This window comes from Colletotrichum truncatum (assembly GCF_014235925.2).
Source record: "Colletotrichum truncatum strain CMES1059 chromosome Unknown Contig_0014, whole genome shotgun sequence".
Classification (NCBI taxonomy): domain Eukaryota; kingdom Fungi; phylum Ascomycota; class Sordariomycetes; order Glomerellales; family Glomerellaceae; genus Colletotrichum; species Colletotrichum truncatum.
In genome coordinates, this window is record NW_027222411.1 from 24372 (window position 1) to 48089 (window position 23718).

The following is a 23718-nucleotide window of genomic DNA, read 5'->3' on the forward strand; positions in this document are numbered from 1 at the left end:
ACGGTGTTGCCGTGGCTTGGAGTAACAGTAAACTATACACCGGCAAACCCTCAACTGAGAATGCCCCAACATCAATCTAGCGACCAAATATTCCATTTACATCTCCCACCACCTCCGGCCCAATAATATCGTGCTTCAGACACTTCGCAATGGATCCAGAAATTGGCTCTACCCTCAAACACTCAAACACCAATGACCAAGATGCTCGCGACCTGGCAGAGCTGGGCCATTCGCAAGCCCTCAGCCGTAAATTCGATACCTGGAGCATGCTTTCTCTCGCCTTTGTGGTTCTAGGGACTTGGTCCGTTTTCGCGCAGAGTCTCGCCAGCGGGCTCATTAGTGGCGGCCCCATTGCCATTCTGTGGGGTTTGTGCCTGGTTACCTTCAGCAACATATGTATTGGTGTGTCGCTTGGAGAACTCTGCAGCAGCATGCCTACGGCTTTAGGCCAGGCTTACTGGGTGTCGCGTCTCTGGCCAACCCCCACCGGACGGTTCGTCTCTTATATGTGCGCTTGGATCAACACCTTTGGCTGGTGGACCTTGTCTGCGTCAACACTGGCTTTCATGACCGAATTCATACTAGGCATGAATTTGTTGTTCGACGAGACTTGGTCGGCGGCTACGACGGGCTGGGTGCAATTTCTGGTCTACTTGGGCGTGACCTTTGTCCTGACGGTATTGAACGTCATCGCTTGCCGTATGGACCAAATTCTTCCCATGTTCAACAACTTTGTGGGGGTTACGTTTGTCGGCCTGTTCTTTGTCATCGGATTGGCTTTACTCCTATCTGTTGGTACCAAAGGCAATCTTCACTTCCAGCCTGGCTCGTTCGTTTTCGGCGCCTGGATCAACCAAACAGGATGGAACGATGGCGTCGCCTGGTTCATGGGTCTGGTCCAGGCGGCGTACGGGTTAACTGCATTCGACGCGGCAATTCATCTCGTCGAAGAGATTCCGTCCCCGAGAAAAAACATCCCAAGAGTCATTTGGCTCTCCATCCTTTGCGGCGCGGCCACTGGCTTCATTTTTATGGTTATTTGCCTCTTCTCCATCCAAGACCTCGAACAAGTGCTCAACCCTTCCACTGGTCTCCCTTTCATGGACCTCGTCAAAGGCACTGTTGGACTTGAAGGGTCGGCAGTTCTTCTGGCGCTTTTTATATTCAACGGCCTTGGGCAGGGAGTGACTGTAGTTACGACAGCATCCCGTTTGACCTGGGGATTTGCTCGTGACGGCGGCCTTCCTTGGAGTATTTACTTTTCTCACATTGATGAGACATGGAAGGCACCAGTAAGAGCATTGTGGCTGCAAGGAGCCATTATTGGACTGGTTGGCGTCTTATACACGTTCTCCAACACTGTCCTCGAAGCTATTGTCGGCGTCAGCACAATTGCTCTCACAGTCTCCTATGCGATGCCGATCTTGACCCTTCTGGTTGTGGGAAGAGATAAACTGCCACCCGGGGAGTTCCATCTTGGCCGCTTCGGGCCCGTCGTCAATTGGATTTCTCTTGTTTACTGCGCAATTACTACCGTTTTCTTCTTCTTCCCGTCAACACCCACCCCAGCAGTTGCGGATATGAACTATGCTATAGTTGTGTTTGGAATAATTCTTCTCTTTAGTCTGAGCTTTTGGTTTATCAGAGGACGTCAGACATACTTGCAGGTGGAGGAAATCGCTGAGCGAGTTCTTTATGGGGCAGCTACGGAGCAGACGGCGAATGTGAACAATGTGCCTTTAAAGAAGTAGACTACACAAGCCGACCGAAATTCCTCAGTTTTGAGGCTCCTTCATTATGATAGCACTTATCAAACAACGTAGTTATTTTGTCCTCATTGACAAACTCTGGCCTCTCCGACTTGCTCCGTAGCAAATACGCAGTCTCCAATCTATCATACACATGTTCCTCATCATGAAGATAAGCAGCAAGTTGTTTCAACTTTTGACACTGACTCCTTGCATATATCGGGGTGATAAGAGTTGAGAATAATGGGTCTTAAACTTTGCCTCCTCATAAATATTCCTGATAGTATCCAGAAACTTGAAGCATTGTGTCACACGGACCACTGCATATATCGGGGCATGCATTCAACTGTTAGATAAACGATATTAGTTTGATGCAATACACCTGGGGTTTATTGAGCAAAGAGTGATTCATGTTGTTGATTGAGTGATTCTACCCATTCCGGTTGAAGCGGGGTTCTGTTTTGTATCTACCCGTTCTTCCCGGTTTCAGCATATTGCAAGAATGCAACTAAGCTAGATTTCCTAGCATTTTATCCGGACGCAGGCGTCAATCTAACACACCCCCCCAGTTGAGGCCGCTTAGGCAGAGACTGATCCGCTGGGTTACTTAGTTTTCCAGTTTTTCCATTTCACCTAGAAGTTCCATTTCTCCCAGTGTGGGCAGCTTTCTCTTCTCTAGGTGGTTGGAGATGTCCACTAGGCCGATTTGTTTGATAAACGTCTTGAATGGCGTATGGCTCATCGGTTTAGTCAGTCCGTCTGCAACCATATCTGCAGTAGGTCTGTATTCCACTTTGATTCTATTCAATTGAGCTTCCTGTCTCAACCAGTGGTTGTGTATATCAACGTGTCGGAGTTTTGTCTGCAACTTGGTGATGTCCTTGTTGATCAGTTGTATTGTCTGGATGTTATCGCATTGTATTCGTATCCGTGATTCATCCAATTGAAGTCCAAGTTCCTTAAGTAGTCGCGATACGAATATAGCTTCTTTGGCTGCCTGAGCAAGAGCAAGTAGCTCAGCTTCTGTTGTTGAAGTAGTAACGGTTGCTTGCTTATTAGCTCTCCAACCGATAGTGCCTCTAAACAATCGCATTACATAGGCTTGGGAACTCTTGCGGTCCTCTGTATTGTCTGCAAACGAGGCATCGCTTGCTACGAAGAACTCATCGTCTCCGCCGAATTGCAAGGCAAGCGATTTGGTTTTCTTCAGATAAAGCAGAACCTGGTCTGCTGCTTTGTGGTGTTCTGGACCTGGGTTTGCGTTGAACCTGGCTAGTTTTGATGCTGCGAAAGCTATGTCAGGTCTAGTAATAACGGCAGCATATAGAATTGATCCAATCTTGCGTTGGTATCGCCTTATGGACGCTATGCTAGCTTGTTTTTCATACGGTCTTAGCTCTTCGCGTCTCATGGGAATGTCATGTCGCTGATCTCTATCTTTAGATAGGTTAGCAATCTTGTCAATATAGTCTGACTGTGATAGCCAGATAAGTTTCTTGTCTCGGTCTCGAATGATTTCGATTCCAAGGAACCACTGTAGTGGTTTTCCCCCCGTTAATTTATATCGTCTTTATAACTTTCCTGTTACTTCTTTGATTTCATTCTCTTTCTTCTTTTCATATGCCAGGACTATATCATCTACATAGAAGAAGATAATGATAGCTCCTTTGATCATGCAGCAGGGCTCATGTGGAACGGTTTCAAACCCGAGGTCTTTCAGCGTAGCCATAAGGTCCTTTTGCCACAGGAGTGGTGACTCTCTTAGGCCATACAACGCTTTCTGGAGCATCAGGATGATTCCTGGTTTCCGATAGCCTGGAGGCATGCGCATGAATATGTCCTTGTCTAGCTTTGCGTTTACAAACGCGTTAACGGCATCATACTGGATTAGTTCGAGGTCGAAACGTGCAGCAACCGCCATCAGTGTCCGGAAAGACCGTCCTGCTAGTGTTGCGGCATAGGTTTCTTCATGTATTGACTTGATTTGCTGGTCTCCTCTGACCACGAGGCGTGCTTTGCCCTTTTGAAACCGTCCATGCTTGTCGAATTTATATACGTATACCCACATGCAGTCTAGGACCTGACAGTCCTTCGCACGGGTGTCTTTTCGACTTATTTCAATCCAAGATTTTATCTCGGCGTGACTGCGTAGATGTTGTTGTTCCGCCGTCTCGAATAGCGTACCCATGGGGTGGTTTCTAAGATCAGCATGGCTTCGCGGTAACGGAGGCATCTGCCGCCTGTGTAGGCAACTTGGATTCTTTAACAGTCGTTGAAGCTTTGCTTTGTCGATCTGCTTTCCTTCAAAGATGCCCACCGGCGTGGCCTGTCGTCCAGCCGCAAACGCTGCCTTCCATGCTTCAAAGACATCATATAAACTTTTACCTTTCTGAGCATTTGCTTGTAGGAATTCCGAATCATCCCGAATCGTCATAGCTAGAAGTGCTGTCGGTGGAAGAGACACAGGGGATAGGTACGGACGACTCTGGGCATCAGAATTCTTGGCTTGGTCATCGGTGCCGGCTTCTGCCTGGTCTCCCGTGCCGCCTTCTGGTTTCCCCAGGTCGACTTCCGCGTCCCCGGTTTGTCCAGAGCCTTCGTCGGTACCAGCTGGTTGATCAGACTCAGCCTCCAACTGTTCAGCTCCTGTATCTCTTTCTACTTCATGGAGAACGGCATCTTCCCAACTGAGCTGGGTTCCGACGTCCTCGTCTTCTCCATAAAGGCCCTCCCAATTTGTTTGGGGTATAAAGGCACCGGTGTGGTCTTCTTCTGCTATCATATTTCGGTCTGTTTCTGGTTCCTCAACCTGGTCAAGTAAATTGATTAGCTCTTGCTGTCCGACGTGAAGGAGGTCATCTCTTAATTGGTTCAAGTTTCCGTTAAATAATTCGTCTTCGTTAAAAATAACGTCTCTTGCTCCGACGACTCTTCCAGTCTGAGGGTTCTATATTCGATAAATGTTTGTTGACTGGTACCCCACAAGAAAACCGATCCATGCTCTTGGGTTCAACTTTTGCCTTTTCTTCCGTTGTAATTGAGCATCCGTCGTCATAGCATATGCCTTGCATCCATAGACACGTAGGTGTGCTTGGTATGGCTTTCGGTCTTAGACCGCAACCCCGTCTCTATGCGCTAGGGCGGTGTAAAATCTATCGTACGGTGTTCGCCAGCTATACATATGCTTTGGCGTCCGGTTGTACAGATATACAACTACACGGTAAATCTCGACCCACAGATGCTCTGGCAGCCGAGCTCCTATCCTCATAGCCCGCGCTTTCGCCTTGATAATTCTCCCTGACACCTCAGCTCCTCCGTTCTGTGCTAGGGTGTTCGGAGCTGATGCTTCGACTCTGATATGTTGGGAGTGAAGTAATATAGATATAACTCCTCCCGTCACGATTTCATTATCGCATTCGATAATCTTTGGTTTGATTTGGTATTGTCGTTCGAGTATGCCGGTTATGTTTTTCAATACGGTACTGATCGTTCCTATTCTTCTTTCCGCAAGGTAGTAGTCCCAAATCATTCCCGACCAGCGGTCCGTGATTAGCATTACGCTACTTCTGCCTATAGGGTCTTTTAGAAGGTTATGAAAGTCGATTGCTAATCGCTCACCCGGGCCGTAGCCTACGTTCCGTAGTTAACGGCTTATTTGACGCTTTATCTTAGAAAGTGCGCATCCATTACATTCCACCGTGGTTAGTCCTTTTATCCGGACCCCTTGTGAGGTATTAACTAGATGTTCCAGAGCCTGAGGTCCTGGGTGTCCAAGTCGAAGATGCCACCTCCTTGCGTCTGCTTTCATAGCACCTTTCTTTGTCCAGGAGTTCAATTTGTGTCTTCGAGTAACGAATGCAGTATTCGGCGTGTTAGGAGGTATATCTTCGATGACGAATTGGTCATATCGGTCCATAACCTTGCATACGATTGAGTTATCGAATGACCTTATATAGTTAGAACGAAGACGATTGTCCCACCAATATCCGCGTTTTCTTAATTGTCTAAGGGATACCAGATTGCAAGGGAAATTTCTACATAGTGCGACATCGTTCAGTTAGATTATTCTTAGTCCTCTCGGTCCCTGGGTTTGTATGTTTACATTCCCGTATCCTTGGATAGGAATTCTGCTTTCTCTAGCAAGGATGAAATCCCCAGCCTCCGATCGACGGAAGTTGTTAAACCGGTTGAAGTTATTAAAGATATGTATTGTTAACCCTGAGTCAAGAAGAGCCGAATTCTTCAATAGGTAGTATGTAGTGCAGGACATCGAATTAAACGCAGAGACAACGAAGCTGGCTGTGTACTCTCTAATACTTCGTCCTAGTCAATCGGTAGCTTCAACGTGTTTGACTTTCTTGATGCGGTTGATTTCATCCTTGAGAGATGCGTCGTTCTTAAGTCGATGTTCAACCGCATCACGGATTAATTTCCTGCCCTTGAAGTAGTCTGGTGCATCGTTGGAAAACACATAGTAGCAGTTTTCTAGAGCGTGATTGCCATCACAGGCTTTACATACTATATTAGTGCTCCGTGTAGTGACTGTGCGTTTTCGCTTTCGGCTGTTGACTTGGTCTTGACTAGGTTGGCTCCCTTCTTCGTTATGCGTTTCAGCCTCCGTCCAAGATGTATTGTCGCGGTCTGCGGCAAAGGTTAGGCTAAATACGCCTTTGGTTATTTGGGAACCTTTCTCTCGCGAGCTAAGAAGATCTCGACGTTCTGCTTCCTTCCTGAGGTCTTTTGCAACCTCTCCGATCGTCAATGATTTTTCCTCAAGTTTGTTTTTGTAGATTCCAGCATATATAGCTGCCTAACTTCCTAGAATTGGTTGGATGGCCTTGGTTAAATCGTCGAACCAAATATTGGGGTCTTCCACGCCTCCGGTTTTCCTCACGAGCACATGGTTTGCCGCCATTTCCCAGGAAGTGATCTATCCAGCGAAGTCTTTAGGTACCCTAGTCAATGTTGTTATAGCTGCCTGGTACTTTCGACGAGCCGCAGCTTGTTGTTCTCTTTCAGTAGCGCCTATACTCGTCTGTAGGTTGGAGTACCATGTCCTCAAATCCTATATAGCGCGGCAAGAGCTCTGGCGTAAGCCATAGTCAACCGTATCAATAACCCAAGCCTTAAGCTTCTCAGAATTTGCTTCTTGCTCTTTGTATTCCTTGTAGTCTTGTTCGTAAACCCTCTATTCGAACGTAAAGGAGGCTTTGTCGTCCGCAGTAAGTTCGGATAGATTTCGAGCATGGAGGTATAGGTCAGTTGACTCAGTTGCTAAGGGTAGGGAGTCGCCCGCAGATGACTAGCTAACTGTCTGACTCGATTAGCCACTATGGCGGGTCTGTCTCCCCTGTTAGGACAGTTGCTCCGGGTCGGTAGCTCGAGTAATCTTTCGATTATAGGATTCAACTGTCGGTCTCGCAGGTTTTTCCATTAAAGCTCCATCATTTTCAGGATTGATGTAATCCCATAAATGCAAGCCTATAGCTTTTGTTTAGAATTCTTCGTCCCAACGGCCCCAGTCTTCAAAGGTCCGTAGTAGTACCTTCTTAGATGAGGTATTGCCACTCGACATCGTATCTTTCCATGCGCGTAACTAGCTCTCGAGCGATATAAGACTCTTAATTGTTAGATAAACGATATTAGTTTGATGCAATACACCTGGGGTTTATTGAGCAAAGAGTGATTTATGTTGTTGATTGAGTGATTCTACCTATTCCGGTTGAAGCGGGGTTCTGTTTTGTATCTACCCGTTCTTCCCGGTTTCAGCATATTGCAAGAATGCAACTAAGCTAGATTTCCTAGCATTTTATCCGGACGCAGGCGTCAATCTAACATCAACCCATGCACCCGGCTATTGTTTCCCATATAAAACTAACGGGGATGTCATTTTGTTGTTAGATTGACGCCTGCGTCCGGATAAAATGCTAGGAAATCTAGCTTAGTTGCATTCTTGCAATATGCTGAAACCGTGTTAGATTGACGCCTGCGTCCGGATAAAATGCTAGGAAATCTAGCTTAGTTGCATTCTTGCAATATGCTGAAACCGGGAAGAACGGGTAGATACAAAACAGAACCCCGCTTCAACCGGAATAGGTAGAATCACTCAATCAACAACATAAATCACTCTTTGCTTAATGAACCCTAGGTGTATTGCATCAAACTAATATCGTTTATCTAACAATTAAGAGTCTTATATCGCTCGAGAGCTAGTTACGCGCATGGAAAGATACGATGTCGAGTGGCAATACCTCATCTAAGAAGGTACTACTACGGACCTTTGAAGACTGGGGCCGTTAGGACGAAGAATTCCAAACAAAAGCTATAGGCTTGCATTTATAGGATTACATCAATCCTGAAAATGATGGAGCTTTAATGGAAAAACCTGCGAGACCGACAGTTGAATCCTATAATCGAAAGATTACTCGAGCTACCGACCCGGAGCAACTGTCCCAACAGGGGAGACAGACCCGCCACAGTGGCCAATCGAGTCAGACAGTTAGCCAGTCATCTGCAGGCGACTCCCTACCCTCAGCAACTAAGTCAACTGACCCACACCTCCATGCTCGAAATCTATCCGAACTTACTGCGGACGACAAAGCCTCCTTTACGTTCGAATGGAGGGTTTACGAACAAGACTACAAGGAATACAAAAAGCAAGAAGCAAATTCTGAGAAGCTTAAGGCTTGGGTTATTAATACGGTTGACTATGGCTTACGCTAGAGCTCTTGCCGCGCTATATGGGATTTGAGGACATGGTACTCCAACCTACAGACGAGTATAGGCGCTACTGAAAGAGAACAACAAGCTGCGGCTCGTCGAAAGTACCAGGCAGCTATAACAACATTGACTAGGGTACCTAAAGACTTCGCTGGATGGATCACTTCCTGGGAAATGGCGGCAAACCATGTGCTCGTAAGGAAAACCGGAGGCGTGGAAGACCCCAATATTTGGTTCGACGATTTGACCAAGGCCATCCAACCAATTCTGGGAAGTTGGGCAGCTATATATGCTGGAATCTACAAAAACAAACTTGAGGAAAAATTATTGACGATCGGAGAGGTTGCAAAAGACCTCAGGAAGGAAGCAGAACGTCGAGATCTTCTTAGCTCGCGAGAGAAAGGTTCCTAAATAACCAAAGGCGTATTTAGCCCAACCTTTGCCGCAGACCGCGACAATACATCTTGGACGGAGGCTGAAACGCATAACGAAGAAGGGAGCCAACCTAGTCAAGACCAAGTCAACAGCCGAAAGCGAAAACGCATAGTCACCATACGGAGCACTAATATAGTATATAAAGCCTGTGATAGCAATCACGCTCTAGAAAACTGCTACTATGTGTTTTCCAACGATGCACCAGACTACTTCAAGGGCAGGAAATTAATCCGTGATGCGGTTGAATATCGACTTAAGAACGACGCATCTCTCAAGGATGAAATCAACCGCATCAAGAAAGTCAAACACGTTAAAGCTACCGATTGACTAGGACGAAGTATTGGAGAGTGCATAGCCAGCTTCGTTGTCTCTGCGTTTAATTCGATGTCCTGCACTACATACTACCCATTGAAGAATTCGGCTCTTCTTAACTTAGGGTTAACAATACATATCTTTAATAACTTCAACCGGTTTAACAACTTCCGTCGATCGGAGGCTAGGGATTTCATCCTTGCTGGAGAAAGCAGAATTCCTATCCAAGGATACGGGAATGTAAACATACAAACCCAGGGACCGAGAGGACCAAGAATAATCCAACTGAACGATGTCGCACTATGTAGAAATTTCCCTTGCAATCTGGTATCCCTTAGACAATTAAGAAAACGCGGATATTGGTGGGATAATCGTCTTCGTTCTAACTACATAAGGTCATTCGATAACTTAATCGTATGCAAGGTTATGGACCGATATGACCAATTCGTCATCGAAGATATACCTCCTAACACGCCGAATACTGCATTCGTTACTCGAAGACACAAATTGAACTCCTGGACAAAGAAAGGTGCTATGAAAGCAGACGCAAGGAGGTGGCATCTTCGACTTGGACACCCAGGACCTCAGGCTCTGGAACATCTAGTTAATACCTCACAAGGGGTCCGGATAAAAGGACTAACCACGGTGGAATGTGATGGATGCGCACTTTCCAAGATGAAGCGTTAAATAAGCCGTTAACCACGGAACGTAGGCTACGGCCCAGGTGAGCGATTAGCAATCGACTTTCATAACCTTCCAAAAGACCCTATAGGCAGAAGTAGCGTAATGCTAATCACGGACCGCTGGTCGGGAATGATTTAGGACTACTACCTTGCGGAAAGAAGAATAGGAACGATCAGTACCGTATTGAAAAACATAACCGGCATACTCGAACGACAATACTAAATCAAACCAAAGATTATCGAATACGATAATGAAATCGTGACGGGAGGAGTTATATCTGTATTACTTCACTCCCAACATATCAGAGTCGAAGCATCAGCTCCGAACACCCCAGCACAGAACGGAGGAGCTGAGGTGTCAGGGAGAATTATCAAGGCGAAAGCGCGGGCTATGAGGATAGGAGCTCGGCTGCCAGAGCATCTATGGGTCGAGATTTACCGTGCAGCTGTATATTTATACAACCGGACGCTAAAGCATATATATAGCTGGCGAACACCGTACGATAGATTTTACACCGCCCTAGCGCATAGAGACGGGGTTACGGTCCAAGACCGAAAGCCATACCAAGCACACCTACGTGTCTATGGATGCAAGGCATATGCTATAACGACGGATGCTCAATTACAACGGAAGAAAAGGCAAAAGTTGAACCCAAGAGCATGGATCGGTTTTCTTGTAGGGTACCAGTCAACAAACATTTATCGAATATGGAACCCTCAGACTGGAAGAGTCGTCGGAGCAAGAGACGTTATTTTTAACGAAGACGAATTATTTAACGGAAACTTAAACCAATTAAGAGATGACCTCCTTCACGTCGGACAGCAAGAGCTAATCAATTTACTTGACCAGGTTAAGGAACCAGAAACAGACCGAAATATGATAGCAGAAGAAGACCACACCGGTGCCTTTATACCCCAAACAAATTGGGAGGGCCTTTATGGAGAAGACGAGGACGTCGGAACCCAGCTCAGTTGGGAAGATGCCGTTCTCCATGAAGTAGAAAGAGATACAGGAGCTGAACAGTTGGAGGCTGAGTCTGATCAACCAGCTGGTACCGACGAAGGCTCTGGACAAACCGGGGACGCGGAAGTCGACCTGGGGAAACCAGAAGGCGGCACGGGAGACCAGGCAGAAGCCGGCACCGATGACCAAGCCAAGAATTCTAATGCCCAGAGTCGTCCGTACCCATCCCCTGTGTCTCTTCCACCGACAGCACTTCTAGCTATGACGATTCGGGATGATTCGGAATTCCTACAAGCAAATGCTTAGAAAGGTGAAAGTTTATATAATGTCTTTGAAGCATGGAAGGCAGCGTTTGCGGCTGGACGACAGGCCACGCCGGTGGGCATCTTTGAAGGAAAGCAGATCGACAAAGCAAAGCTTCAACGACTGTTAAAGAATCCAAGTTGCCTACACAGGCGGCAGATGCCTCCGTTACCGCGAAGCCATGCTGATCTTAGAAACCACCCCATGGGTACGCTATTCGAGACGGCGGAACAACAACATCTACGCAGTCACGCCGAGATAAAATCTTGGATTGAAATAAGTCGAAAAGACACCCGTGCGAAGGACTGTCAGGTCCTAGACTGCATGTGGGTATACGTATATAAATTCGACAAGCATGGACGGTTTCAAAAGGGCAAAGCACGCCTCGTGGTCAGAGGAGACCAGCAAATCAAGTCAATACATGAAGAAACCTATGCCGCAACACTAGCAGGACGGTCTTTCCGGACACTGATGGCGGTTGCTGCACGTTTCGACCTCGAACTAATCCAGTATGATGCCGTTAACGCGTTTGTAAACGCAAAGCTAGACAAGGACATATTCATGCGCATGCCTCCAGGCTATCGGAAACCAGGAATCATCCTGATGCTCCAGAAAGCGTTGTATGGCCTAAGAGAGTCACCACTCCTGTGGCAAAAGGACCTTATGGCTACGCTGAAAGACCTCGGGTTTGAAACCGTTCCACATAAGCCCTGCTGCATGATCAAAGGAGCTATCATTATCTTCTTCTATGTGGATGATATAGTCCTGGCATATGAAAAGAAGAAAGAGAATGAAATCAAAGAAGTAACAGGAAAGTTACAAAGACGATATAAATTAACGGGGGGAAAACCACTACAGTGGTTCCTTGGAATCGAAATCATTCGAGACCGAGACAAGAAACTTATCTGGCTATCACAGTCAGACTATATTGACAAGATTGCTAACCTATCTAAAGATAGAGATCAGCGACATGACATTCCCATGAGACGCGAAGAGCTAAGACCGTATGAAAAACAAGCTAGCATAGCGTCCATAAGGCGATACCAACGCAAGATTGGATCAATTCTATATGCTGCCGTTATTACTAGACCTGACATAGCTTTCGCAGCATCAAAACTAGCCAGGTTCAACGCAAACCCAGGTCCAGAACACTACAAAGCAGCAGACCAGGTTCTGCTTTATCTGAAGAAAACCAAATCGCTTGCCTTGCAATTCGGCGGAGACGATGAGTTCTTCGTAGCAAGCGATGCCTCGTTTGCAGACAATACAGAGGACCGCAAGAGTTCCCAAGCCTATGTAATGCGATTGTTTAGAGGCACTATCGGTTGGAGAGCTAATAAGCAAGCAACCGTTACTACTTCAACAACAGAAGCTGAGCTACTTGCTCTTGCTCAGGCAGCCAAAGAAGCTATATTCGTATCGCGACTACTTAAGGAACTTGGACTTCAATTGGATGAATCACGGATACGAATACAATGCGATAACATCTAGACAATACAACTGATCAACAAGGACATCACCAAGTTGCAGACAAAACTCCGACACGTTGATATACACAACCACTGGTTGAGACAGGAAGCTTAATTGAATAGAATCAAAGTGGAATACAGACCTACTGTAGATATGGTTGTAGACGGACTGACTAAACCGATGAGCTATACGCCATTCAAGACGTTTATCAAACAAATCGGCCTAGTGGACATCTCTAACCACCTAGAGAAGAGAAAGCTGCCCACACTGGGAGAAATGGAACTTCTAGGTGAAATGGAAAAACTGGAAAACTAAGTAACCCAGCGGATCAGTCTCTGCCTAAGCGGCCTCAACTGGGGGGGTGTGTTAGATTGACGCCTGCGTCCGGATAAAATGCTAGGAAATCTAGCTTAGTTGCATTCTTGCAATATGCTGAAACCGGGAAGAACGGGTAGATACAAAACAGAACCCCGCTTCAACCGGAATGGGTAGAATCACTCAATCAACAACATGAATCACTCTTTGCTCAATGAACCCCAGGTGTATTGCATCAAACTAATATAGTTTATCTAACATTTGTGCATGAAAACCTTCAAATCGGTAATTACCGAATAGACGGTTATATAATCAACCCAATAACCCCTAGACAGTCTCTAATGAATGGAAGCATCTTTTTTTACCCCATAAGTGGTGGGCAAATTGACTGCGTGACAGTTATGAGCCCAGTACCTCATGGTGACAATTACCAATTGAAAAACCGACTTCTAGAAGGGAGCAGTTCAGACTTATGCCATAGACAAGGGCACTCAATTGACGAAGTTACCGACCCATGAGACTTTGGCAGTCAAGTCCACCAAACAAAACATCAATTCCAATCACACAAGGCTGAACGTTGAAGTGTTGAAACATTCAATCACAAAAGAACTTCTGGTCATCAATTCATATCATCAACACTTATCAAAAAATCACAAAAAGTTCATCTCAACTCAGGGGGACTTACCACATCTGAGGAGTTGAACCCAGGACTCTTAACTTGAACCTTATATAAGTTCATGCTCGACCATACCACTGATACGCAGCCAGGAGGGTTGGAATTACGAAACGGAAGAGACACCTAGTTGCTCATTTTATGCCTCTGAAAGCTTCGGGCAGATAAGACGAACAGGTGGTTCACTTTATAGTCTTCGTGTAACGGAACCGATAAGACTTTTTACAAATTGCGAAAACTCCACAACCCTGAATTGAACCCACGAAGGGGAGCTTGCCAGTCTTACGGTCCTTGCGAATAGCTACAAGTTGGGTGGCTAGACCAACTACACTAAACGGCAGGTTCATTAGACAGGGGGGGCGTCTTGCGTTTTGTTGAGAATTGAGGCGTTGAGATTGGCTATATACCCTCAAACCTCTAGGCAACAATCGACAAAATCACCAACTTGAAACAAGAAGTGTCTAGTCACGAACTCAATCTTGGCCACGGCGAAAAATCAACTGCACAACGATCAGAAGAGAGAGACCAGTTCTCTTTTCAAGAGAGATCATGAATTCAACTACGGAAACTGCAAAATACACACAGCGGCTACAGACTGACAGCGACTGGAACCACTGGTTCAACAACTTACAGATGCTGGCAAACGTTCATGAAGTCTGGGACTATGTGAATCCAAAAGGAACCAAGATTAATACTAAGCCAAGATTGGAATTCCCAGACCCAAAAGACCTCAGACAAGAAGAACGAGCAAACTATAGCAACGTTATCAGCTATGGAAAAGCTATCTATCAAGAAGAAAAAGACCAATACAACCAGGTTCGGCGAAGTCTTCTAGAAATTCACAGTTGGATCATGAACACTGTAGCAGCCACTTATATCAGCCAAGTCAGCAAGGAGCAAACAGTCAGGGATATCATAAAAGCTCTTGAAAAACAGCTAGCGCCAGACAACTTTGGGAGACAACAAATGGTATTGGAAAGATATAACAAGCATATGCTATCAATCAAAAGAGCAAAACTTGGAGGATGGCTCATAATCTATCGAGAAATCATGGATGAAGCCCAAACAATCGGAATCCCTGCTCTCAGCGATCCAGTTACTCAAGTCTCTGAGTTCTTGAAAGCAGTCAAGCAAATTGCACCAGATTACTACACATCTGCCTCTTACGACTTCACAAAGCGATACAAGGATGACCCAACCTACAGTTCGATCAGCAAGACTGCTGGAATTGAGCAAGCTAACGATTTCCGCAGTTGGGTGAGAACTTTCCACCCAGACTGGCTGAATGCTGCTCCATTAAAAGACACGAGTTTCGCTACTTGGCAAGGAGAAAACGAACAAGGAATAAAACAGGGGGCAAAACGAGAGCAAAAGTGTGCAGCTTGCCCAAACGAAAGTCACCGATTTGTTGATTGCAAACATGCCAACCCTAAGAAGCGAGGCCCAAACTATCATGAAGATAATCCAGAAAATAAGAAAGCACTGGAAAGATTGAATGAGTATCTCCAGAAGAAACCACACTTAAAGAGAATAGTTGAAAAACTACGAAAAGGGGCAAGCGATCAGCAGTCTCAAAAGTCCCCAGATCGAGCAACATCTTCCTCAAACTGGAGAAACACTACACAATCATCATCCCACTATACTCAAGAAGTGTCTGATGGAGAAGGATCACTCTCATCTTTCGTCACTATCGTCAATCAAGGAGAAGCAAGTCTCTATTCAGGATTCCCACTGTCAGACAGTGTGATAGTAGACTCAGGAACAGGATTCCACATCTGCAACGACTCCTCAAGACTTCATGATCTCGACTACACAGTCACAAAAGACTTCACCACTGGAGGAGGAGATGTACATGCAATTGCGAAAGGCACAATGATCATCAAACCAAACCAAGGCGGCAAATCCAACAACAAGGAGATCAAAGTCAGAAATGTATGGCTTGTGCCTGGATACCCAACATCGCTCCTTGGGACAGAACCGCTGAAGCAAAAAGGGATCATCTTTACAACAGGAATACCGGGTCTTATCGACTCAAAAGGCAGACTTCTATTCAAAACACCAAACCGATATGGTCAATACATTATTGAAGCTGGCCCAGCTCTGCTGAACAATACCTCGTTCAGCAATACCGAGAAGACTGTGAGATTCAGCCCAACCGTAGAAAGGAAACCAACCAAAGGTTTTCAGTCAACAAGACAACCACTCCCAACATCATCAGCAGAAGCCAAGTTGTGGCATGAGAGACTTGGTCATCCAGGCGCTGAGGGACTGGAACAGCTACTTAAAACAGCTCTTGGGATACAGATAAAAGGAATCACAAAAGTGGAATGTGATGCCTGTGCTGTTGGGAAGGCAACTCGCCAAATTTCCCGCAGAAACCCAGACCATTGGCCAACTGCTGTAGGAGATTATCTATCTCTCGACTTCTTTACACTTAGCAAAGCATACAATGGGGAGAAGGTGATCCTGCTGGTCAGCGATGGCTGGTCAGGGTTCTTCTGGATAAGAACTCTTCGTACTCGAAAGGAGGGACTACAAGCTATGACAGAATTAGCAGCATACCTCGAGAGACAGTGCTTTATCAAAATCTCTATTCTACGCCTAGATTGGGAGGTTGCTTTACGCAATGCGTTTGAACTATGGGCAGCTGTGAATGGATATATGATTGAAAGATCAGCTGAGTACACTGGTGCTCAAAACCCAGCAGAAAGAGCTGGAGGTGCTGTGTTTATGATCATGAGAGCACTTCGATTTCAATCTCGCTTTCCTGAATTGATGGCACCAGAGCTGGCAAAAGCAGCAGTTTATCTGTCAAACAGATTGCCTCGAAGACGCCACAAGTGGCAGACACCATTGGGGTTGGTCAACACTTGGCTGAACTCTCATCAACAGTCTACCCACAAGAGGGCTGAAAAGCCACAACTAGCACACTTGAGGCGATATGGCTGCAGAGCTTACCCCTTGACACAAAACTACAAGAGAGGAATAGAAAAGTCAAACAAAACTGCGCCAAGAGCTCATATTGGCTATCTATGTGGTTATGACAGCACAAATATCTACAGAATCTGGATCCCAGCAATAGGAAAAGTCATGAGAACTAGAGACGTTACTTTCGACGAAAACACGCTGTATGATCCAAGGATTGAGGATACCAGCAAGTTAAGCCAAATGGAACTTGAATTCCAGTTCACAGAAATGGATATCCCATTCACAAATCCAATTGAACAAGACCTAGACACAGCTGGCTGGGATGGAGAAGATTTCAGCGATAATATTACCGGGCCACTACCCGCCTCGAATCCAGCCGCTCAAGAAACAACACCGGCAACACCGATGCAGGAGAAAGAATCAGGGGATTTTCAATTACCTACACCCACTTCTCTATCACCAACAGTACAGCTGTCAGATTCTCAAACAACTGAGGGGGTGAGGGAGACTCCAGAAACTCCAGAAGTATCGCCAACTCCAGAACAATCGGATCAAAGTGAGACCATAGAGGAAACCTCAACAGACCGACTCGAACTACAACAGACACCAGTCATAGAATTGGAACCAGAAGAAATCATACCACAAGATTCCTCCACAGTAATCCCAAACATAGCGAGAAGGGGAAGACCTCGTGGCAGCAGAAATCACAACATCTACAATCGATCAGCCCCTCTTGGTCAAACAAATCAACAGCCACCAGAAGCAACAAGATCATCACAAAGACTGAGAAGAGCAAGAGAATCCCACTTCACACTGCAATCTACGGATACAGTAAAAGGAAGAGATCAATGGGATGCATCAGCAGATGATTTAGGCAATCCACACCAAAAGACACTTCCACCAGTTCCAAAGAATTACAGTGAAGCGATCAAACACCAATACAGTCACAAATGGATTGCTGCAATGAATATTGAACATTTGATCGAGAAGAACGCAGTATGAATCTGGAATTTGGTAGTAAGTATACGGAGTTCTGAATAGTATCATTTCTGTATTTGAATGAGAATACAGAGAATCAACCTACAACAGGTTGCCTCTCTGAGGGGGTGTGTCACACGGACCACTGCATATATCGGGGCATGCATTCAACCCATGCACCCGGCTATTGTTTCCCATATAAAACTAACGGGGATGTCATTTTGTGCATGAAAACCTTCAAATCGGTAATTACCGAATAGACGGTTATATAATCAACCCAATAACCCCTAGACAGTCTCTAATGAATGGAAGCATCTTTTTTTACCCCATAAGTGGTGGGCAAATTGACTGCGTGACATGTGGCTCCCTTCCTCCCGCCGTCACCCAACATGTTTGCAGCCATCCTTGCCATTTTTACTCGTCGTTCGCGTCCTCTCTCTCTCAATCTCTCCCTTCCCACCCCAACCCTCTCTCTTTCTCTCAGCTCTCGGGCTCGTTCATTCGCCTTGATTCGACGTAAAGCAGCTAGAACAGGATGATATTTATAATATCTCGATATAAGATAAGTTATTTTCTTAGTTCTAATTTCTAGCGTCGGACTGATATATATTGAGAAATCAATAGCTCTACGTAGACGCGTATTACTTACGTTCTGTTCCCCCACCCTGGCAGCTTGCCCTAGCGCCGTACGAAGAATAAACCGCGCCTAGTGGTCCCTTATTATCCCTTTCTTGTGTTTACTCTCGCCCTCTCTCGGAGGATTAGATACTCCGTTAATGCTATACGTCATTTCTCATTCTTGAATATTATCCCTTAGTTTCTCGTTCTTATTCCTATCCTCCTCCTATGTCCTATTGCTTACCTCTTCACTCTTTACTCTTAACATGCTCTCTTACTATGTATAATACTTTTGTTAGATGATTACGGTTTATATGATTAAAAGAGTTATTACTACTATCTAGGTATGACTTATCCTTACTCACTTATAAATAAGGTGCTACCTAAAGAGATTAGTGATAAGGTAATATGAGTTCGCTTTCCGTCCTCTGCTACACCTTGTCTATAAGAGGGGCAAGAAAAGCGCTCCAGGGGCCTTTCTGCTTTGCCTCTCTACTATGAGAATGGGAAAAGCCCCCAGGGGCTTTTCTGCTTTACCTTCTCCATGGTAAGAAGAGAAGAAGCCCCCGGGAGCTTTTTTACTTTCCCTCCTTCATGGCGAGAACAGAAGAAGCCCCCGGGGCTTTTCTACTTTACCTTCTCCATGGTGAAAAGAGAGGAAGCCCCCAGGGGCTTTTTTACTTTGCCTTCTCCATGGTGAGAACAGAGGAAGCCCCCAGGGGCTTTTTTACTTTGCCTCTCTACTATGGGAATGGGAAAAGCCCCCGGGGGCTTTTTTACTTTACGTTCTCCATGGTGAAAAGAGAGGAAGCCCCCAGGGGCTTTTTTACTTTGACTCTCTACTACGAGAATGGGAAAAGCCCCCAGGGGCTTTTCTGCTTTACGTTCTCCATGGTGAGAACAGAGGAAGCCCCCAGGGGCTTTTTTACTTTGCCTCTCTACTACGAGAATGGGAAAAGCCCCCGGGGGCTTTTCTGCTTTACCTTCTCCATGGTGAAAAGAGAGGAAGCCCCCAGGGGCTTTTTTACTTTGCCTCTCTACTACGAGAATGGGAAAAGCCCCCGGGGGCTTTTCTGCTTTACCTTCTCCATGGTGAGAACAGAGGAAGCCCCCAGGGGCTTTTTTACTTTGCCTTCTCCATGGTGAGAACAGAGGAAGCCCCCAGGGGCTTTTTTACTTTGCCTCTCTACTACGAGAATGGGAAAAGCCCCCGGGGGCTTTTCTGCTTTACCTTCTCCATGGTGAAAAGAGAGGAAGCCCCCGGGGGCTTTTTTACTTTGCCTCTCTACTACGAGAATGGGAAAAGCCCCCGGGGGCTTTTCTGCTTTACCTTCTCCATGGTGAAAAGAGAGGAAGCCCCCAGGGGCTTTTTTACTTTGCCTTCTCCATGGTGAGAACAGAGGAAGCCCCCAGGGGCTTTTTTACTTTGCCTTCTCCATGGTGAGAACAGAGGAAGCCCCCAGGGGCTTTTTTACTTTGCCTCTCTACTATGGGAATGGGAAAAGCCCCCGGGGGCTTTTCTGCTTTACCTTCTCCATGGTGAAAAGAGAGGAAGCCCCCAGGGGCTTTTTTACTTTGCCTCTCTACTACGAGAATGGGAAAAGCCCCCGGGGGCTTTTCTGCTTTACCTTCTCCATGGTGAAAAGAGAGGAAGCCCCCAGGGGCTTTTTTACTTTGCCTCTCTACTACGAGAATGGGAAAAGCCCCCGGGGGCTTTTCTGCTTTACCTTCTCCATGGTGAAAAGAGAGGAAGCCCCCAGGGGCTTTTTTACTTTGCCTCTCTACTACGAGAATGGGAAAAGCCCCCGGGGCTTTTCTGCTTTACGTTCTCCATGGTGAAAAGAGAGGAAGCCCCCAGGGGCTTTTTTACTTTGCCTCTCTACTACGAGAATGGGAAAAGCCCCCGGGGGCTTTTCTGCTTTACGTTCTCCATGGTGAGAACAGAGGAAGCCCCCAGGGGCTTTTTTACTTTGCCTTCTCCATGGTGAGAACAGAGGAAGCCCCCAGGGGCTTTTTTACTTTGCCTCTCTACTACGAGAATGGGAAAAGCCCCCGGGGGCTTTTCTGCTTTACCTTCTCCATGGTGAAAAGAGAGGAAGCCCCCAGGGGCTTTTTTACTTTGCCTCTCTACTACGAGAATGGGAAAAGCCCCCGGGGGCTTTTCTGCTTTACCTTCTCCATGGTGAGAACAGAGGAAGCCCCCAGGGGCTTTTTTACTTTGCCTTCTCCATGGTGAGAACAGAGGAAGCCCCCAGGGGCTTTTTTACTTTGCCTCTCTACTACGAGAATGGGAAAAGCCCCCGGGGCTTTTCTGCTTTACCTTCTCCATGGTGAAAAGAGAGGAAGCCCCCGGGGGCTTTTTTACTTTGCCTCTCTACTACGAGAATGGGAAAAGCCCCCGGGGGCTTTTCTGCTTTACCTTCTCCATGGTGAAAAGAGAGGAAGCCCCCAGGGGCTTTTTTACTTTGCCTCTCTACTACGAGAATGGGAAAAGCCCCCGGGGCTTTTCTGCTTTACCTTCTCCATGGTGAAAAGAGAGGAAGCCCCCAGGGGCTTTTCTACTTTACCTTCTTCATGGCAAGAATAGGGGAAGCCCCCGGGGCTTTTCTACTTTACCTTCTCCATGGTGAGAATAGAGGGAGGAAGCCCCCAGGGGCTTTTTTACTTTCCCTCCTTCATGGCGAGAACAGAGGAAGCCCCCGGGGCTTTTCTACTTTACCTTCTCCATGGCGAGAACAGAGGAAGCCCCCGGGGGCTTTTTTACTTTGCCTTGCTCCCCTTATTCTACTTCACCTCTCTAGTACGAGAATAGGAAAAGCCCCCGGGGGCTTTTCTACCTACCTAGGCTTTATAACCCTACCTTTACCTTATATAATACCTATACCTACCTACCTTACCTTATCTTATATTTCCTTATCTTATATTACCTTACCTTTAGCTATAGCTATAGCTATAGCCTAGCCTAGCTTAATCTCTTTTTAAAAAACCTACCTTACTTACTTACTTAAACTTACTTACTTCTTTTAAAATAAAATTCTTACCCCGTTTTTTAACCCTAACCTAACCCTACCGGGGCGGGGTATGCCTACTACTACTACTGTGGCTGACTGCCTCCCACGCCGTTGTCTTCCATGGGGGTTACGGCTGCCAGTGCCGTGACATAAAATCCTGTCTATATTCGCGTATAAAAGTTTATATAGTATAGAGCCGCTCCTTTATTTTAGTCTTCTCGTACACAAACCGCCTCAATCCAGCGTGCCAACTCGACGCTCTTCACATCAACCGTCCGCCAGAAAAGATCACTGCCCCAGATTGTTGGTACTCCCATGAGCAAGAACCCTATGAACCATGCCACCATGCGACCCCACATACCGGCCTCATCTTTTCCGCCGACGAGAGCCCACACGTAGGGCATCCACCGATGCGCAAAGACATCCAAGACGGGTCCGTGGACGAGATAGAGAGCGTAGCTGATGTCGGCGAGGTATTGCACGGGAGCCGTCACGAAGACGTCCTGCAGGGTCTTGATTTGCTGCAAGGCGAAGACGATCTGGACGGCGCCGATGGCGTACCAGAAGAAACAGAGCAGGTCGCCGCCCAGACTGTAATAGGGCTCCATGGTGTTGCGGTGCAGTACTGCTAACCCCGGGGAAATGTCACCGGCTTGGTCCGGCCACCCGGCGACGAACAGAGCAAAGATGAGGTTTCCGACGAGAAAGGTCTTGAAAGCTAGTGTTGCTACGGAGCTCGACGAGAGGCTGCGGGCACCGCCGGCCACTTGCGCGACGACACCCTCCTCCTCTTTGACGTGCGCCACAGCGGCAGAACGCTCGCGGCGGGCGTCCTGGATGAGGCCAATCTCGGCCAGCCCCATGCCGCCGAGGAATTCAAAGGCGGCCCAGCGGCCGCTCTTAAGGCAGTAAATCATGATAGCGAAAACGGTTGGCAGGCGTAGGTAGGTCTTCATCCGGCTCACGCCCGTCAGGACGACAAACAGAAGCAGAGAGTTGGAAAACTCGATAGGAATGGTCCACAGATGAACGTCGTACGGGAGGAGCTGAGTAATATCCCACTTCCAACTAAACGTGATCTGCCACAAGGCATTCTTCCAGTCTACCAGCTGCTCCCATAGCGTCGGCAGGGGTTTTCCTAACCATCCGAGACGGATCATGATCATAATCATAAAAGTCGAGGCGGTGGTGGGGAGGAACAGGCGAAAGCCGCGGCGGAAGACGCTACTCGAGAGCGTGCGATGCAGCCCGTCGTAGTCGTGCTTCCTGGCCTGTTTCAGAGACTTGAGCGAGAGAACGAAGCCCGAGATGACGAAGAAGATGTGAACCATCGGTTTTCCGCTGTATATGACGCGGACGAAGGCGAGCTGTAGCGGCGAGGAACCGGCGCGGTCGTTCTCGGCCGGGTTGCCGTACGGCCGAGCCAGGTACGAGCCCACTTCCGGTCCCGTGTAGTGGCATATGAAGACGATGAAGGAGGCGACGCCACGCAGGCCGTCGAGCCAGGATGTCGGGTACAGGCGTCTAGCCTTCCATTCATCGGGCCTCAGCCTCCTCTGGATGAAGGAGGGCAGCAGGAAGATGAGAAACGCGGTCAGCTTCGCCAAGAAAGACTTGGGGTGCGCAGTGTGATTCGCCCCGCCGGGCGTCGAGGGTGGGGAGCTGGAATTCGTGTTCGACAGCGGGGTGTAGGAGTACAAGCCTCCTGGGGAAAACCGAGTGACGACTCCGCGAATGGCGCGGGTGGCAAGGGTATGAATAGCCATGGTTCAGGTGTGCTTTATTCAGTTGGATTCGCAGGCGAGCATGACTGTGTTCTTCTGTTCTTGTTACGTTTTTCGGGGGTGAGACGGCCCAGCGCTTTGACACCGATATTGTGGCTTTCGGGCAACAAGATCGTTTGTTGTTGCGAGACCTGTCAATCAAAAGGCACCGGGTAGGGGAAAAGGTAGACGCCGGTTCCGTGTCGCAAGAGATCGTTGCGCAGAAGGAATATACAAGCTAAAATGAGACAGACAGTACAGCATACCAATGGCTCGACGGATCAAGACGCAAAAACTAGCCGAACAATTCAACTCGTCAACATGCCGCTATCAGACGTTTAAGGAGTTGAGAAGGAGGAAAATCAGGCGGAAGGATAGGGGACCACTTCAGCAAAAGAGCTAATTTTACCAGATGGATGCACGGGCGCTTTTAATGATGAGTAATGTATGGATTGGTGAGTAAGGGGTTCGGGAAAGGTATAAGGTTTGAGCCGTGGAGCCGACCCCTGTCACAGCATATGAGGAGTGTATGCGTAACTTTATTAGTGTTTGAGGCGGATGACACAGAAGTTTATATCAGGCAGTAAAACAATAAACGTCGGGTAGGGAGGAGAGGAAACTTGGCGGGCTATTTATATGGTAGGGTAAGGTTTTAAGTGCGGTGAAGCTTTATTTTTTTGCGAAGGATGCAGGCATAAGAGTTCTATCAGATCGTATGCTGAAATATCTAGTATAATTCTTTTCTGTAGATTCCAGCTGTGACCGAGGTTCTTGTAGACCCTCCCTCCCTATGGATG

General features: G+C 47.0%; 3 protein-coding genes across 3 annotated transcripts; 2 read left to right on the plus strand and 1 right to left on the minus strand.

Annotated features, from left to right (window-relative positions):
• Window positions 1-149: 149 nt before the first annotated feature.
• CTRU02_215199 (uncharacterized protein) lies at window positions 150-1751 on the plus strand (the record flags this gene model as incomplete). Its single annotated transcript, XM_036730477.1, has 1 exon — window positions 150-1751. One exon carries the CDS (start codon window positions 150-152, stop codon window positions 1749-1751), a length of 1602 nt encoding a protein of 533 aa, XP_036577720.1.
• A 9024-nt stretch (window positions 1752-10775) lies between these two features.
• On the plus strand, window positions 10776-11168 carry CTRU02_215200 (polyprotein; the record flags this gene model as incomplete). The annotated part of the gene is made up of 1 exon (XM_070206402.1): window positions 10776-11168. The coding sequence occupies one exon, from the start codon at window positions 10776-10778 to the stop codon at window positions 11166-11168; it is 393 nt and encodes a 130-aa protein (XP_070059893.1).
• Window positions 11169-21367: 10199 nt separating this feature from the next.
• On the minus strand, window positions 21368-22924 carry CTRU02_215201 (hard surface induced protein (acyltransferase); the record flags this gene model as incomplete). Its single annotated transcript, XM_036730479.1, has 1 exon — window positions 21368-22924. One exon carries the CDS (start codon window positions 22922-22924, stop codon window positions 21368-21370), a length of 1557 nt encoding a protein of 518 aa, XP_036577722.1.
• Between the last annotated feature and the right edge of the window lie 794 nt (window positions 22925-23718).